The 18,253-nt window shown below is 46.7% G+C and overlaps 1 protein-coding gene across 3 annotated transcripts in view; it reads right to left on the reverse strand.

The window, feature by feature from the left end:
- LATS2 (large tumor suppressor kinase 2) overlaps positions 1 to 16,581 on the reverse strand; it is a 65,112-nt gene extending 48,531 nt beyond the window's left edge. For 2 of the 3 annotated variants that reach the window (XM_040448001.1, XM_040447999.1), the window contains exon 1: positions 16,032 to 16,581. In XM_040448001.1, coding sequence (XP_040303935.1) covers positions 16,032 to 16,370 — 339 coding nt within the window. In that variant the 5' untranslated portion in view covers positions 16,371 to 16,581. The remainder of the gene's footprint in view (positions 1 to 16,031) is intronic. The other variant, XM_040448002.1, reaches the window with a different exon arrangement.
- Positions 16,582 to 18,253: the final 1,672 nt, after the last annotated feature.

Below are 18,253 nucleotides of genomic sequence, written 5' to 3' on the forward strand. Positions count from 1 at the left end.
AAAGAAAAGAAAAGAAAAGAAAAGAAAAGAAAAGAAAAGAAAAGAAAAGAAAGAAAGAAAGAAAGAAAGAAGAGAGAAAGAAAGAAAGAAGAGAAAGAGAAAGACAAAGAAAGCAAGAAAGAAAGAAAGAAAGAGAGAGAAAGAAAGAAAGAAGAAAGAAAGAGAAAGAAAGAAAGAAAGAAAGAAAGAAAGAAAGAAAGAAAGAAAGAAAAAGAAAGAGAGAGAGAAGTGTGTCTTACAGACAGGATATAGTTGCTTTTTAATACAGTAGGACAACCTCTAACTTTTGATCGGAGTGCTTAACCCCTTTGAGCAAATGTAATTATTAACATGGCTTTATGTAAGCCTGTCATTCCTATTTATCTCATCTGTGGCTTGTTCCTTTGTTCCTCCCTCCCTGCCTCCCTTCATGGTAATCAAAATTTTCTTAGTATTCCATTTTATTCCCTAATTGGCTCTCTAGCTTTAGCTCTTTGAAGTGCTCTTAGAGCAATCTACAAACCGCAATGTGCATTTTTAATTTATCACAATCTACTTAGATGCTAATTTGTAATTATGTCAGACGAAACACAGAAACCTTGCAATAAATAATACAATTCTGGGAACGCCTGTGTGGCTCAGTCCGTTAAGCGGCCGACTTCGGCTCAGGTCACGATCTCGCGGTCCGTGAGTTCGAGCCCCATGTCGGGCTCTGTGCTGACAGCTCAGAGCCTGGAGCCTGCTTCAGATTCTGTGTCTCCCTCTCTCTGTCCCTGCCCCACTGGAGCTCTGGCTCCCTCTGTCTCAAAAATAAATAAACATTAAAAAAAAAGTTAAAAAAAATAATACAATTCCACTCAATCCCTTGTCCATATGTACTATGTTATAACTATATGTATGATAAACCCACTGATACAGTATAGTTTTTGCTTTAAATACTGATGTCTTTTAAAGAAATTAAGAGAAAGAAAGGAATAAATTAGTCTTTCATACTTGTTGATATTTAGTATTCCAAGTGCTCTTCACTCCTCCCTGTATATCCTGTATTTCTTTTAGTGCAAATGGTTACAAATTTTCTCAGATTTTTGTTTCTCTGGAAACGTCTTCACTTTCTTTTTTTATTTTTTAAAAAAGTTTTAATGGTAATGTTTTGAGAGAGGGAGAGAGTGCACAAGTAGGGGCGGGGCAGAGAGAGAGAGGGAGACACAGAATCTAAAGCAGGCTCCAGGCTCCTAGCTGTCAGCACAGAGCCTGACGCGGGGCTCGAACTCACGAACCGTGCCATGAGATCATGACTTGAGCCGAAGCCAGACGCTTAACCGACTGAGCCACCCAGGCGCCCCAAAGAAACGTCTTCACTTTCATTTCTGAAGGGCAGTTCTGCTACATATAGAATTCTCAGTGGACAGATCTTCTTTTTACTTCAGCGCTCTGGTAAATGAGAGAGTCCAGCCAGAAGCAACCAGGCATTGAGAGGAAGGATCTCAGGCCTCAGACCTCTCTGAATCCTCAGTGCTTAGCACAGGGCATGACACCTTATAGGTGCTCAATAAATATGTGCTCAAAGGACCGCAGACGTTATTTGGGTTCACTTCTGATTCTGCCTTTTACTCCTACTGAATGTTACTCAACCTCTGGGCAAAACTAACTTGCATGAAACAATTATAGAACAAGACTCCTGGAGTGATTTCACTTTTAAAAATCTAACGTTGGGGGCGCCTGGGTGGCGCAGTCGGTTAAGCGTCCGACTTCAGCCAGGTCACGATCTCGCGGTCCGGGAGTTCGAGCCCCGCGTCGGGCTCTGGGCTGATGGCTCGGAGCCTGGAGCCTGTTTCCTATTCTGTGTCTCCCTCTCTCTCTGCCCCAAAAATAAATAAATGTTGAAAAAAAAATTTTTTTAAATCTAACGTTGGATTTTTGTTGATAATAACGAAAACCTTGAAATAATCTCATTGCCCAAAAACAGGGGAACTGTTAAATTCTGGTGGATGGCAGTCCACCACGACGGCATATAAACGTTTTAGACTAATGTTTTCATTGATATGAAGAAATGCTTTGTAAATAAATGTGAAGGGAAAAGAATTCAGGACACAAAACAAGAACAGCCAGATCTGGATTTCTTAGTGTCACTACTTAGTAGACGAGTTATCTGCCGTGTGCACGGTAACCTGTGAACTAGTTCTCGCCTCTGTAAACGTTGACAGTGACAGAACCTTCCGCATGGGCTTGATGAGAGGATTAAGCGATATTCACATAGTAGTTGCTCAAATATACTATTTTCATTGACAAGTAGTTCTAGTGGGTGATGGGCACTGAGGAGGGCACCTGCTGGCATGAGCACTGGGTGCTGTCTGGAAACCAATCTGACAATAAATTTCGTCTTAAAAAAAAAAAAGTAGTTCTAAAATACTAACCACGTAGTCATAAAAATTATGTTAAAATTAAATCTACATGTTTATTTTGTTGAATGTGTTAACAGTATTGTGATTATGTTTTTTATTCTGTTGTGTTTTGTATCTTTTTCTGTCTTTTAGAGATACATTTAAGTATACATGAGTGATAGGGTACCTGGTGGCTCAGTCGGTTGAGTGTCTGATTCTTGATTTCAGCTCAGGGCATGATCTCATGGTCGTGAGATCGAGCCCCACACTGAGTGCACAGCCTGCTTGGGATTCTCCCTGTCCCTCTCTCTCTGCCCCTTCCCCACTCACCCGTGCTCTCTCTTCTGTCTCAAAATAAATAAAAAAACATTTTTTAAAAATAATAAAAACATATATGAGTGATAAATGAAATGATGCTATGTTTTTTAAATATCCTAGATACTATATGTTTTTTAAATATCCTAAATACTATACTTCAATTAAGTAACATACTTTCTAAAAAGTTGTCCAGAGAAAAATATTAATGTACTTTTAAATTTCTTCCAAAATAAAGAGTTAACCAAAACAACAAAGGAAATATAATATGGTAGGGGCGCCTGGGTGGCTTAGTCAGTTAAGCATCTGACTTCGGCTCAGGTCATGATCTCTCTGTCTGTGAATTGAAAGCCCCGTGTCGGGCTCTGTGCTGACAGCTCAGAGCCTAGAGTCTGTTTCAGATTCTGTGTGTGTCTCTCTCTCTGCCCCTCCCCTGCTCATGTCCTGTCTCTGTCTCAAAAATAAATAAACGTTAAAAAATAAATAAATAAATAAATAAATAAATAAATAAATAAAATATGGCCAAATAACAGTGATTATCCCTGGACAGTGGGTTGATGGGTCAACTCTACTATAGGAAAATGTCTTCCTCTTATAAATGGCAGGGTGACAGTTATTTCTCTCTTTCTCTTTCAAGTTTCATGGGTAAAACTGAGAGACTTCTAGCTTTGGGTCTGCCCCTCACCTGCTGTATAGCCTTAAACTGACCACATCATCTTTCTGGGTCTCCGTTAATTCAACTGTGTAAAGAGTCCTGTGGGCTAGACAGTCCCTACGACCGTGTAGACCACGGTTCCCTGGATGGTGCTGAGAGAAACGGGAATTCAGAAAAGGGAGAGCCCCGCTTGTGCTGGAAAAGGCCACAACGATGAATCATGGCAGAAGTGGGGCGGGAGTGGGTAGACACGGCTGGGCTGGCGGGGAGTGCAAAGCCAGCGAGTGAAGCCAGTGTGGGAGAGAGTCACACAGCTTGGTGGTAGTTGCCTCTTGTGTAAAGAGGCAAACACAGCTGGAGCAGGCGGGCTGTGTGGGAACGAGAGAGATAACGGAGTCTGGTAAGTTAAGTGGAGATCAGACGGCGGGAAGAAGACGGGAGTGGATACCAAGGGAGTGGCTGACTGTCACCTTTTAGGAAAGAGATACTGGGTCAAAGAGACTATTAGAAGAATCTAGATGGAGAGCAGGGTGTTAGCACTGAAAAGACAAGGATGTGAAAGCTACACAGGAGAAAAAAATAGGAACTGGGGAAAGTATTCATTGGTGACTGAAGTAGAGATTATAGTCAAAGAGAAGTCAACGACAGGGGTCTCAACTTTTTTTGATGAACCCTCCCAGACCTTCTTGAGAGAAAGCGAGAGGAAAAAGGAGAGACAGAGCACACGTTTCATGTTGTAGGAGGAAGAGTTCTGAAACTACCAGTGAAATCCTGAAGGAAGAGCAGGCTGCATCTCTGCTGACTTGAGTCCTCTTTCTACTGGAGATCTCAGGAACCTTGGCCCAAAAGGTGGAGACCAAATATGGCAGACTGGAACCAAGCACACAGGACTTCGGGACACATCGCCAGACACAGGAGGGGGCCTCTTACGTGAACACTTCCAGCCAAAAACACTGGAGGAACAGTGAGGACCCCAGAGCAGCAGTCGAATGAACCACGTGGCGTCCAGGGAGAAGGAGGAGGTGACAGGGGCACACGCACTTTCCAGAAGCCTCCTCTAAGGCCCTGGAGACTGACGGCTGCCACAGAAGCCGATCCGCTCCAGTGCACCCTACTCATGGGGCCCCACCTGGGCCTTCTAGATGCCAAACGCCACTAGCTTTACAACGGCCCTCTGCGCAGTAAAAGCTTTCATAAACCCAACGAAACTGCTTTAAACTTACATTGAATGTTTACTTGTTGGCCGGAGAGATGTCGGTGCCGTTAATCATTTGTTTTGAAACCACCTTTATTTCTGCCCAAGGTAATTCTTCTAATGTCGTGACTGACCGGATAGATGTCAAAGCCACAAGAACACACGCCTTGCACAGGTCAGAGCAGACCTCCTCTGCGTGATCACCGCTAAGGCTGGCGAGAGGGCGACGCCGTCCCCGTGAAGCTCCCTGAAACCCTGCTCTCCAGCCGCCTCACGCACTTCCCGGACCGATGACACACAGCACTGTGGTTCAGCCCCCTTCCCTTGTGTGCCCACCACGGGCCGGGCGCTTGCCGTTCTCTCTGGTCTGCAGCACAACCCCTACCGCGGGACTGATGGTTACCCAAAGCGTAGAGATGAAGAACCATGGGCTCAGACAAGTAAGTTGTTAGCCTGTGGTGACGGCCAGCGGGACGCGTGGTTATGTTCTGGTCTCCTGGCCAAACCCATCGCCTGACTTACCGAGATCCTTTCCTCCTTACTAACAGAAGCCCGGTCCTATCAGGGGCAGCCGTGTGCCCAGCTAAGTACCCATTTCCAAGGCTGCTTTAACCTCTTGTGGACAAGTGACTAAGTTCTGGCAGGTGAGGCGTGGAGGAACGCGCCTCAAGGAAGAGCCAGCGCCAGATGGGCATCTTTGCTGCTGTGCTCCTGCCTCCTGCAAGCATCGCTGACTGGAGCGGTGCCAGCTGGTGCACCGGAGCTGGAAGGCTTGAACTGTGGAGAACAGAACCCAAGAGGGGAGGAGCTCGGGTCCTTGAGGACACTGCAGAACCACCAGGCTGGCTGTGTCCGACCAACCTCCAGCCTTCATCATGTCCCCTGTGGCTATTAAGCTCTGTAGCGAGGGATCTGTCACCAGCAGCTCAGTTCGACTCCCAAATCATACTCCGAGCAAGCTCCATCTGAACTGAAATCCAGTCTGTCCAGCTCTAAGAGCTGGAGATCTCTGCCGAGCCTTCACCGTTTAGCCATGGCTATGCTAGACGCTCGGGGTAAGGGGGAGGGCATAAAGAATGGCATCAAGGGAAGAGAAACTTCCTACGGTTTCCCGTATCTCCAGGAAAGACATCAAGTACACTTACAAAAATTCAAATTGTTGCGCGGAAAGATGAGTCAATTATACAAAATCACAAATCTGAAAAACAATTATGAAAAACATCTCCCTTCCCAATATACTTACTAAAGAAAATTCTAAAAATCCAAGATGAGTAGAACTTCCATAAAACTTGCATGATGAACGTATTCTGCGTTAAACTTGAGAACTACGAAACCCTGGTGGTAAATGAATGTTAACACCAAAACAAGGAGCAGCTGGGTAGTGACTATGATAATGAATGTGGTTTTTTTGTCGTTAAGTTTGAAATTTATAATAACTGCATGAAAAGTTAAAGGACGGGAAAAAAAACCCTCAATTTCCTTGTTATCTCACAACGGGTTGGCAATGACAGGGACAGTTTAGGGAGCCCTGAACGGACTGCACGCAAACAGCAGATTCGGATGTCGGAGCCACTTCCTAGGACCCACTCTACCGAGTTCGACGCAGAGCTGAGGTTGCAGGCAGTGGCTGCGCCTTCGTCACCATCCGGGCCCCTCAGGAAGGGCTCATATCCGAGGCCCATTCCTCACCAAATGAATCCAATCTCTAATGCTGGGGCTTGGGCAGCAGTACTTTTCCAACGTTCCCAAATTGGAAACCCACTGGGCGCAGGGAAAAGGAGGACCGTAGAATTATTCCACACCCTCTGTAGCACTTGCCATATCTCCGGCACTTGCCGGGGGAAAGCGCTATGCAACAGAACATATCAAAATGCTCACTGATCACCTACTAGGGTGGCGTGAGCCATCTAACGGCCACAGCCATATTTGTAACGGCAAATAACCATCCCGGTAGGAAACTGCTGGTTTTAGGTAAACACTTATCTGTGACTCCCAACATTCTTCACATTATGGCACATATGGAAAACACGAATAGTTGTACCGCATGCTTGGATGAAGGGGAAAGGTTGTGCAAAGAGGAGGCCAGGACCGGGGCCCCTGAGGGCAGCCAGACCCAACACCTTGCGCAAATTCATAGCCCGTCATTTCTAAAACCCAGCCAGAGAGCTCCGCTCGGCACACAACACACTGTGAGGCACACACCAAGCTGAACGTCCAGATGTTGCTGCCCTGGGCTTGTTATGGCCTGTCCTTCTCCCCAGAGGGCAGGCCTCGCCGACCTGTCAGCCAACTACTCTCCAGGACGACAAGTTCCCAAGTCGGCTAGCAGGTGGGCCACGCACCGGGAGGAGAGACATGATGTTCCTCAAGAGATGTATTTTGGTCTTGATGTACTAGACTCTGCATCCTGTTTTAAGAGGAAGATGGACCAGGGCACCAGGGGGCTCAGTCGGTTGAGCATCCAACTTCGGCCCAGGTCATGATCCCGCACTTCGTGGGTTCGAGCCCCGTGTCGGGCTCTCTGCTGATGGCCTGCTTCGGATTCTGTGTCTCCCTCTCTCTCTGCCCCTCCCCCACTCACACTCTGTCTCGGTCTCCCCCCAAAATAAGTAAATGGTAAAAAAAAAAAAAAAAAAAAAAAAGAAAAAAAAAAGAGGGCGATAGATCCGATCTCAGACACTTAAATAAGGGCCTCCCCTCAAAATATGGCAGTTTTCCACTACTTACGTCTGCAAAACTGTCACCACTGTCTATTACCACACGCCTACCGCCACTGTTAAGAATGCAGAACAAACCACCAACCTGACAAACAGAGGTGTCGTTTTGTAGGAGTCGCAGAACTCATTGTTGGCAGGGTTGGAAACAGAAAGACAGTTTAAAAAATGTTTAAAAGAAACTTGACAAAATAGAAACCGTCGGAATTTGCCAGTTGTCCGAATCCTTCCGTTTCTAGAATGTTTTCTGAGTCAATCAGGGATATCTATGGAGGTTTATGCAAAAGGCTGTTCATCACAGCGTTAACTGAACGAGGAGCCATCACACCGAGGCGGCTCCTGTGCCTCCATCGATGCGAGCAAAGCAAACCCGTGCCCGTGATGCCGCCAGGAGAGGGAATCGGAACCTGAGGACAACTGACCATCCAGAGCCGGCCGGGCTTTCCCGAACAAGGTAACCGCTGAAGTGTGGCCACGCAAATACTCTTCTTGCTCTGCTTCTGCGTCTTCCCCCACGAAAGTCTCTCCCTGAGCACCCGTCGGTGGAGCACTCGTAGCCACTTCCGAGTTGCGGCCGCCAACCGGAGTTGTCTTTGCTCGGGTCAGCTTCCAAAATGTTTAACGTGCTTCGGTTACCCGTGCACACCATTTATTTACAATGAGCTATAAAACTTCCATTTGGACAGTGGAATACAATACAGGTGTGGAAAATGGGAACGTTTATAACGAATCATCCGTCCCTCCGTTCAAACAGCAGATGTTTTTGAGAGTTTGCAGTCTTAGGTCCAGGAGAATGAAGACCAGAACAAAACCACTGCCTAACGGGGCTTAACGCTGAAGAGACAAACGGATATTACACAACATACGCAACGAAACGCTCAGGAACAAATTGTGAAAAACGCTATGAAGGGAAATTGCTGGAATGACAGAGAATAAAACAGAGGGATCTGGTTTAGACTAGGGGGGTCAGAAGTTACTTTTCTGAATCTGTGACAGCAAGGCAAGGCTTCAAAAGGAGTAGGCAGTTCTCAGGCCAGACAGGGCCAGTGCTGGGAAGTGGGAGGGAAGGCAGTGAAGCCCGCGGGGCCACAGCACCAACTGCAGGACACGGGGTGTGACCGGAGGCTGGGACACGGCCCTGCCTGCGGCTCAGGAATTCATCCCAAGTGCAGTGGAAAGGTTTCGAGAAGGAAATGACAGGATCTTTTCCTTTTCAGAATGACTACGGGGAGGGTTCTGTGCAGGGAACAGATGAGGAGGGGCCGGGAGGTACCATCAGGCAAAGGCGGAGGCTTGGCAGGTGGGGGGACGGGGCGGGGGAGGGGGAACACGCAGGGCACAGTCTGGCAGGGAACTGACTGGCCGCGACGATGGGTAAGGAGGGTGAGAAGAGACAGGTTATACACGTATGCTTTTTGTAAAGGAAGAAGTGGGATCATCCTGCAAATACTGTTTTTCCGACCTGGCACGTCCCTCCTTTCCTTAAATTCCTTTAGTCGGAAAAAAACTTGGTCACTTCTATACCAAAATGTTCAGAGTGATCATATCTGAGCTGACAGAACTGCAAGCCATTTTTCTTTTCTTCTTACACTCTTCTGTAGTTTTCAAGCTTCCACAACGAACACATACTACTTTCAAAACTAGGGGGAGGCCTGGGTGGTGTGTGGGGGGGAGGGTATAAAACAAGGGTATGATGTGCCTGCGTCTTGTCAAATGAATTTTAAATAGCCGACTTTAATAAAATATACAGTTTATCTTTCGCAAGGCCACATTTAATTTGAGAGGCAAAGGCAAAAAAAAAAAAAAAAGAGGGGGAAAGCAAGGAACTGCTACACCCAAAAGCCATTGTAATACAATTTCCTGTCACATTACTGGCATTCCTAAACTTAAGTGTTTCTTTTTTCCTTCTCCTCTTATTGACATTTCTGGGCAGTACCGGGTGGGCGTTGGTAACCCTGAAAAGTGGTTCCCTTCCCAGAGGAAGGGACAAGGAGGAAATGTGCATGTTATCTAAACTCCTTTTTTCATTAGCAAAACCCCTGCATTACAGAGAAATGATCTCGAGGCAGGGCTTGTCACCAGGATAAAGAACAGCACTTCGGGGTTAACACTTCTCTAGGTCGACGTCTGGCGCTTTCCGGAGGACGCCTCCCGTCCGAGCGAAACACGCCACGAGGCCGGGTGGTGTTTGTCCTCTTCCAGCCCCGACGAGTCCCGAGTCGGCGAGGGCTCTGTGCGGCCGGCCCAGGGGGAACCGCCTCCGCAAAGCGGCCCGGCTGCACCCACGGCGCGTGCGCAAACTCGCCCCGCGCGCACGGCCCTGGGCACCGGGACGCCCGGCGGACGCGGCCCCCAGAGGCCAAGTGCAACGACAGCGTGACCACCTGGCCGCACAACGCTAGGCATCGAGCCCCCGCGTAACTATGGAGGTCCGAGTAGGACCAGCTGGAGCCCAGGAGGAAGACTCAAGCCGCTGCAGGAGGGCTCTGAACTGAACCGTACCGCCAGGTGCCCGGATCCAGGCAGGGGAAGGTGGAAGCCGGTGTCAGCAGCCAACAGAAAAGCTGGAAAAGCCCCCGGAACACGCGAAGCAGAAGGTGCGGGCGGCGGCGGCCAGGCCAGGGATCCGGGGGCCAGGGATCCGGGGCCGGTGCGTACAGTGGGCGGGGCATCCCTGGAGAGGATCGGATGGGGCCTGTGGCCGGTGGGCGAGGGGTCCTGGGGGCAGGAAGGGCTGAGCAAGTGCCGCCAGCCCCAGAGAGCAAGAGGACACAAGGGAAAGGAAAGGGCCAAGTCACGGAGCAGAAACGCCCACCAGGACCGGGCGCACAGGAGCCAACACAGAAAATGGCCAGCAACACGCACACTGCAAGTTAAAGCCAGAGCTCTGCATGACCACACTAAGGGAACACTGAAGTCTGTCCTCTCCAGTGTGTGTCATAAGCACGTCTAACAACCCTTACCGAAGATACAAGGTCAGTAGGAGCTGGGGGCAGAGGGGAGGGGGGCAAAAGAGAGACCTCCAATCACGTACCACAGTTTCCTGGGCAGTACTGGGGTCCATGGGAATGCATCTCGAATGTTTGCTGTGTAGTTTCAGCGAGGTTAGCTGTGCAAGTGCTTGGAGCAGTACTTGGCCAGGAGGTAGGGGTCCACACCAGTGTCTGCCCTTTGTCCCTGAGGCCCCCAGGCCCCCCAGGCCTCGCCCCTGTGCAGCGCCACTCTTGTGGCAAAAGGACCAGGGTCCCAGAAGAACTTGTGGAATGGGTTGAGAAGCCTGATTTTTCTACACTTTTTGGCTTGAGAATGCAAAGAAATTCACTCCCCCCCCTTTTCCTACTAACCAGATCACCTCAGATTTATTTGGTGCTGTGATCATCATTCTCAGGAAACCTGCCTCTGAATATACAGCCTGACTGTGGGCTTTTTTCTTAGGCCACATTTGGTGTAATCAATCAATGTGTTTGTTTACATTTCTTCGTACCTTCATTCCAATAAAGATTTAAGTCACTTAAACATTCACAATAAAGTGAGGAAAAACTGGATTAAGTCAGGATTAGGAAATTGATGCTAACACAGAAATTCAGGCCTAGAAGAATATAGCGATAAAAAGCCAGGGCCCTAAAAGAGTCTTGGAAGCTGCCAGACTTGGCAACCCTCACAGGGGATCGACAAGGGAGGTGCTTGAAGGTCAGGATATGGGGCGGTCCCCAGAGAAAGTGCACGTGCTAAATGCTCCAGAGAAGCAAAAAATGTCTCCTGGTACTCGCTTCTGAGAGAAAGTTCTCATCGAAGTCTTCCTCTGGAGGACACAAGGTGATACCATGCTTAGCTGTTCTACGGAGCGCAGGCTACTACTGAACAGGAACCTTGCCACCGCGAAGCCCCCATGCCATCCGTCCATCCGTGCGCCCCGAGAAGCCTGGAGTGTGGCAAGCCTGCCCTGTCAGACGCTTCCACCTGCTGACCCGCCGCAATTCAGTAAGAACACACAAATCACATGCTTCTGAGAAGCAGATGTGTCACGCGTATTCACATCACTGCAACATCAAATTAGTGGTTTTTAAAAATTTGTCAGGAGGGACACCTGGATGGCTCACACAGTTAAGTGTCCGACTCTTGGTTTTGGCTCAGGTCGCGATCTCACGGTCGTGGGAACAAGCCCTGTGTCAGCCTCTGTGCTGACAGCACAGAGCCTGCTTGGGACCCTCTCTTTCCCTCTCTCTGTCCCTCCCCCCTCTCAAAATAAATAAATATTAAAAAATAAATAATTACATTAAAATCTGTCAGGGAGAGAAAGAGGGAAAAACCTGGTAATATCATCACTTGACAAAAATGAACTATTGGGACCTCATGAAGATAAAAAGCTTCTGTACCACAAAGGAAACAATCAACAAAACTAAAAGGCAACCAACGGGATGGGAAAAGATATTTGCAAATGACATATCAGACAAAGGGCTAGTATCCAAAATCTGTAAAGAGCTCACCAAACTCCACACCCGAAAAACAAATAATCCAGTGAAGAAAGGGGCAGAAAACATGAATAGACACTTCTCTAAAGAAGACATCCAGATGGCCAACAGGTACATGAGAAGATGCTCAATGTCGCTCCTCATCAGGGACATACAAATCAAATCCACACTCAGCTATCACCTCACACCAGTCAGAGTGGCCAAAATGAACAAATCAGGAGACTATAGATGCTAGAGAGGATGTGGAGAAACGGGAACCCTCTTGCACTGCTGGTGGGAATGCAAACTGGTGCAGCCGCTCTGGAAAACAGTGTGGAGGTTCCTCAAAAAATTAAAAATAGATCTACTCTACCACCCAGCAATAGCACTGCTAGGAATTTACCCAAGGGACACAGGAGTGCTGATGCACAGGGGCACCCGTACCCCAATGTTTATAGCAGCACTTTCAACAATAGCCAAATCATGGAAAGAGCCTCAATGTCCATCAACTGATGAATGGATAAAGAAATTGTGGTTTATGTACACAACGGAATACTACACGGCAATGAGAAATAATGAAATATGGCCTTTTGTAGCAACATGGATGGAACTGGAGAGTGTGATGCTAAGTGAAATAAGTCATATAGAGAAAGACAGATACCATATGTTTTCACTCTTACGTGGATCCTGAGAAACTTAACAGAAGACCATGGGGGACGGGAAGGGGGAAAAAAAAAAGGTTAGAGAGGGAGGGAGCCAAAACATAAGAGACTCTTAAAAACTAAGAACAAACTGAGGGTTGATGGGGGGTGGGGGAGAGGGGAAAGTGGGTGATGGGCATTGAGGAGGGCACCTGTTGGGATGAGCACTGGGTGTTGTATGGAAACCAATTTGACAATAAATTTCATATTAAAAAAATACCTATCATCACTTGAAACCATTAAGAGTACAAGAAAAACTGAAACTAAATTTTATAAGATAAAGTAAATGCTAAATTTAATTACCAATGCCAATATTAAAAGTATCCAATGATACAAAACATGACACTCATAACCAAAAAACTTATCTTTACAATTCCTTAAATCTAAATTGATTTGTTTCGAGAGAGAGAGAAAGAGAGCATTTCTGTGCAAGCAAGGGAGGGGCAGAGGGAGAGGGAGAGAGGCTCAGTCCCAAGACCCTGGGATCATCACCTGAGCTAGAATCAAGAGGCCGACGCTTAACAAACTGAGCCACCCCGGCACCCCTTAAATCTATATTTAAAGAACAGGGGCGCCAGGGTGGCTTAGTCAATTGAGCGTCCACTCTTAATTTCAGCTCAGGTCATAATCCCAGGGTCCTGGGATCAAGTTCCTCGCCGGATCCTGTGCTGAGCGTGAAGCCTGCTTGAGATTCTCTCTTGCTCCCCCCTCCCCTGCTCGTGTTCTCTCTCTAAAAAAAAAAAAAAAGAAAAAGAAAAAAAGAACAGCTCCTTGCATAAGAAATATTAATCTATTGGCCTTTTTTTGTATAGAAATTTTCAAAAGCCTTTAGTAATGTATGTGTGAAATATTTTAGACACTATCATTTGACATATACACTATATCATTACACAGAAAATAGTCTTTTTCTAGAAATTTCCATTTAAAGATGTTTCAATTAAAAACATACCCAGGAGCGCCTGGCTGGCATGCGACTCTTGCTCTTGGGATCGTGAGTTTGAGCCCCACATTGGGTGCAGAGATAACTTAAATTAAAAAAATAATTTTTTAAAATGTATACCCAGTACATGCTAGTTACATGGGTGTAATTCACTGGGTGAAATTCACCCAGCTCGACACTTAGGAATCATGTACTTCTCTTATGTAAATTTTGTTTTATTATGAAAAGCCTAAAAGAAAACACTCCCTTATAAACATTCGGGCAAATATTTCCAGGTGGTCTCAGGTCAAGTAAAATGGGGAAAAATGTGTGCGCATGCACATACGATGGATAAAACGGTGCATATAAAAGTGTGTAAGACCGGGGCGCCTGGGTGGCGCAGTCGGTTAAGCGTCCGACTTCAGCCAGGTCACGATCTCGCGCTCCGTGAGTTCGAGCCCCGCGTCGGGCTCTGGGCTGACGGCTCGGAGCCTGGAGCCTGTTTCCGATTCTGTGTCTCCCTCTCTCTCTGCCCCTCCCCTGTTCATGCTCTGTCTCTCTCTGTCCCAAAAGAAGTAAATAAACGTTGAAAAAAAAAAAATTAAAAAAAAAAGTGTGTAAGACCTCGGGAAAACCTGGAGTTTACTGCCATTCTGATTAATATTAGGACTAAAAATGCCACTTAAACTCAAAATACAAGAGAACATAACTGAACCTACATTAAAAGGCAATATAGTAGGAGACAAAGGAAAAAGGAAAGCTGCAACGCTAGAAGTCTCTGTGCCTATTACACTGGATCTGATCATCTGAGCTATGGGAGACCGAACTCTAGAGCAACTGTTGATCCTTTCCACACATGCTACTTGGGTTCCCGTCAGGACTTTCTGACCGGAATTCTCTAAAAGCAAAATGCATCCTGTATACAGACCAAAAAACGGTCCAAAGTGGACTGTGAGGGTGAAGGCAGAACTGTTTTACTTTACAAAGTAACACGACACACTAAAGTGATTGAATTATTTCAGGAGCATTAAATACGGCAAATGGAGTCCTTTCTGCCAGCAATTAACATAAATTAAATGTTGATGGGAACTTCACTGGTGTCACGATCCTTAATTTTACTGTATTTGTATTTTACTGTCTTGGATACAGCACCGGCTCCATTATTTCTTGCACTGTAATTATCACTAATGGATTCTGCCATAATGAGATCCCACCTGTATTTTGGATTATTTGCTTCACTTGTTTCTTTTTACCACAGCTGAAACACAACTGCAAAGAACACCCTGCTCTGATTACCTCTTTTGTTTGCAAGCGATTTACAGAAGATTTTAGGCTTTGCTGTTGGATTTCAGAAGTCTCTGCGATCTTACTGGTATTTCCCCAGGACTGCTCCTTCCTACTTTCAAAACCATCAAGTTCTGTTTGTCAGGGGATAGCACTTGGCAGCGTGTTTAACTTCATATTTTCACAATGAGAAAGGTCATGCCTCTGCTGTCAGCTTCCACTGCTAAAACACTCGGCACCACATTATTCATGATCCTGTGCTTTATAAAAGCAACTTTCAACTCAACAATGCTTGCTTTACACAAGTTAATCCCAGTATATCCCAAAGTGTCAAGGAAGTGCCCTGCAAAATAGCACGATTAGTTTCACAAACATACCATCTGAAAAATGTAAATTCTCTAGCTCAGTTCTATGGTAATCACCTGCAACCAGAAGGCTGCGATTGCTTTTGGAAATAAGAGGGCATTGTTAGCCTTTTCCTGTGACGGTGAGGCCAGGAGTAGGTAATTAGGTTATTTCTAAGAAACTAAAAGTGCTCAAGCCATCTTGATATGCTTTGAGCATGAAATCTTACTAATTTTCCAAGGCAGCAAAAATGCCTAGCTTATTTCCATTTTCATGCAACTGTGACTTTTAAGATGACAGATGGTAACAAAGCATTAGCCTTCAGACGTCCCTTTAGAAGGCAATTACATTTTTACCAGTTCCATTTTACTAAAGACATTTTTACCTGGCCGGACACTAGTTCCATTTTACATGGTCCTGCCCCTCAACCTGGGTTTTACGTAGCTATACCAATCACGACAGGATCATAAATGCATAGCTGTCAGTTGTGTGCTTCTATGCTATTGGTACCACCTCCTTCCTTATTAAGGTGTCTCTTATTCTTAGGCAACCGAACAGTCAGACCACACGTGTTGCCACCAGTCTGATGACATCTCAAGCCTGCTCACTTCCCTAACATAGCCACATCTCCTCTACCAGTACACACAGCAGAAGAAAACCGAGTTTAAGAAGATCAACCTTCCCCTTCACTAAGTAAAAAAATGCACAGACCAAAAACAAGGGAAGCCAGTGTCTTCCCCATGACCGTTCAGAATAAGCCCAAATAAACCCCAAAGAAAGGGCAAGTGTGAAAGCCCTTCACCCCTTTACACGGACAGAACAGAGAATGCACGTGGTAGGATTGCAGTAGAGTTCACAAGTGTCTGGATCCTGCCTGAAAAGGAAAAGCAGCCAAGAGACCCTTCTGGAGAGAAGGTGGAAAACAATACAATGGCACACCGGAAGGGCCTCGGATTTCGACCTGGAAACACTTTTCTTAGTAGCTAAGTCGGGGCCTTGGAGGGGCAGCCGCAGGACCTTTGGCTGCCTCCACTGTGCTCCGACGGCTGGCTTACTGTAACTGCCCCCCACGGGAGCCTCGGGTGCACCCACCTGGTCGCATCCCGCGTTCACCAATTCCTGCAGCATCTGCCGGTTTACTTCTGCAGCTGCGGAAGTGCCCGATTCATTAGCGAAAGGCAACAGGGAGTATCTGATTTCTCTCAGGGCTTTCTGGTAAGGTCCGAACTTCGGGGTGGCTCTCGTCTGCTGCTGCCGGGCAGCATCCTTGCCCCCCAGGACTTTGGCGGCCAGGGGAGCGTCACTGTTTGGTCCCACCGGCAGGCCCTGAGCGGAAGACTTGGACGGCTGCTTTAAGCCCTCTCGGATCTCCTGCAGTCGCTGGCGGCTGTTTCCAGAATAAGTCGTGGCAGGAAAAGTCTTTGGCCTCATTGTTAGTCCAGTTTCCTTTTACCATAAATACAATCTTCTTAAAGTGTTTTATTATAAAAAAAGAAAAAAGAAAAACTGTCAACAGTATCAGTTAGTTGTAAACATACTTTCAAAACAATTTCCTTTTGAAAATTTTCTTTCCTTCAATATTTGTAGTTCCTATGGAGAACCTAAAATTTTCCAGAGACTTCATTCCGAAGATCATCAGTATCTGAAAAAGCAAATGGAAAGAACATACTCATTGATGGTCTTCACATACTGTTGACAATACTTTTCAGAAACGGGCAATGATCTTGAAAATATTCCACTTGAAAGGATTCAGAAAGAACACATCACCTCTCAGAAATGATAAAAATACTGTTCAGCTCTAGTCGGCACCCATGACATCTAGGGCTGTCCCAAGATGTTTCCTGTAACATGTAATCTGTAATAAAGTAAATGTCCACAAGCTCCTATTACTTACAAATATGCACCTCAGAGTAAGAACAGTAAGTAGTATTAATGGATCGTTCACTCGAAATACTTCATTATAATATCATTTCACTTTGAAACTTGCAGCTTGAGTATTTAGGGTTAAACCTTCCACGTGAGGTCTTGGATTTCTGGCTTGTTCCTAATAACCACTCAGTTCGTAGCACACACCTTTGTCTCTTATCTCTGTGGCTTTACTAATCCTTCCCCCGACCTGCACCTGTGGTCCTTCCATGTCTTTGCAAAGTTTGCCGTCTAAAGCCCTCCCAGACTTCCTGAAAGACGCCACACACGTGTCACATTAAAAGTGTCCTATATCGCAAGTGAAAGAAGTTCTAACACAATGTGTTATGAGACTTTGCAGGTAACAACTCCCTGGGTTTTTTTATAAAATGGTCACCTTCTTATCAGCATTTTGACCTAAATACCAAAATAAAAATATGTTTCTTGGAGACGCTGATCCTTACGCGGACGGGGACTGGTAAAATCACGTGGGTGATTCCGTTCTCAGAGCGCACTGCGACCGTACCGACAAGCGGCTGTACCAGTAAAGGTGATCCGTGTGGATCGCCTAGCACACTTGAGCACAGAAACGGCCCCCACGCGCAGAGCCAGAGACCCCAAAGCCATTGCCGGTAGTGAACGAGACCTACCCCAGGCCTAATTGACTGACTACTCCGTTGTTGGTGCATTCGGCAAACAAGATGCTGCCCTTGGCAGCCAGCTCCCCCGGAAGCAGGATCTAGCTCAAGCCACTTGCCGGCTGGGTGACCTTGAGCGAGTCCTCTAACTCCCCGTGCGAGGCACAGCACGAAGCCTGGCAAGAGGGCGGTGGGGGGCGGCGAGAAAGAGCGCGCGTGCGTCTGGCTCCGTAGCGCTGGCGGCACAGCCAGTCTTGGGGGAACCGCGCCGTCTGCCACTCGTGTGAGTACGGCTTATGTCGTCAGCTCTCGCGACCCGAGCGCGGGTGCCCACGGTGGCAAAAGAGAAGGCCTGCGCGGCCGCTGGGCTCACGCCCCAAGTTCCGGCGGGCCCGCTCCCTTTCCTTCCTGTTTTGCCCTCACTCCTTCCACTCCTTTTAGCCCATAGGACTCGGGGAGCAAACTGTAAAGGATAAGCATTTTGCATTTTAATCAGCAAAGAAAAACTGAGCACCCTTTAAAGGGAAAGGAGCAGCGGGATGTGAACTTTTTGTTTCAGCGGGGAATTTTAGAACTGTAAAATGGAAGTCTGCTTCACAGACACTTCCGCGTCGAAGAAAAACTGATGGCCAATATTTATCCGGGATCTACTATGTGCTGGGCTCTGAGGGTTCTATGTGAATTTACTTATGTAGATCTACCTCATAACCACACATGGCCGTAAACCTGAAGAAACGACATCAAAATTACTATTCTTTTCTTACAGGTGGG

This window comes from Herpailurus yagouaroundi, unplaced genomic scaffold (genome assembly GCF_014898765.1).
Source record: "Herpailurus yagouaroundi ecotype Mexico unplaced genomic scaffold, PumYag 197, whole genome shotgun sequence".
In the NCBI taxonomy this organism is placed as follows: Eukaryota; Metazoa; Chordata; class Mammalia; order Carnivora; family Felidae; genus Herpailurus; species Herpailurus yagouaroundi.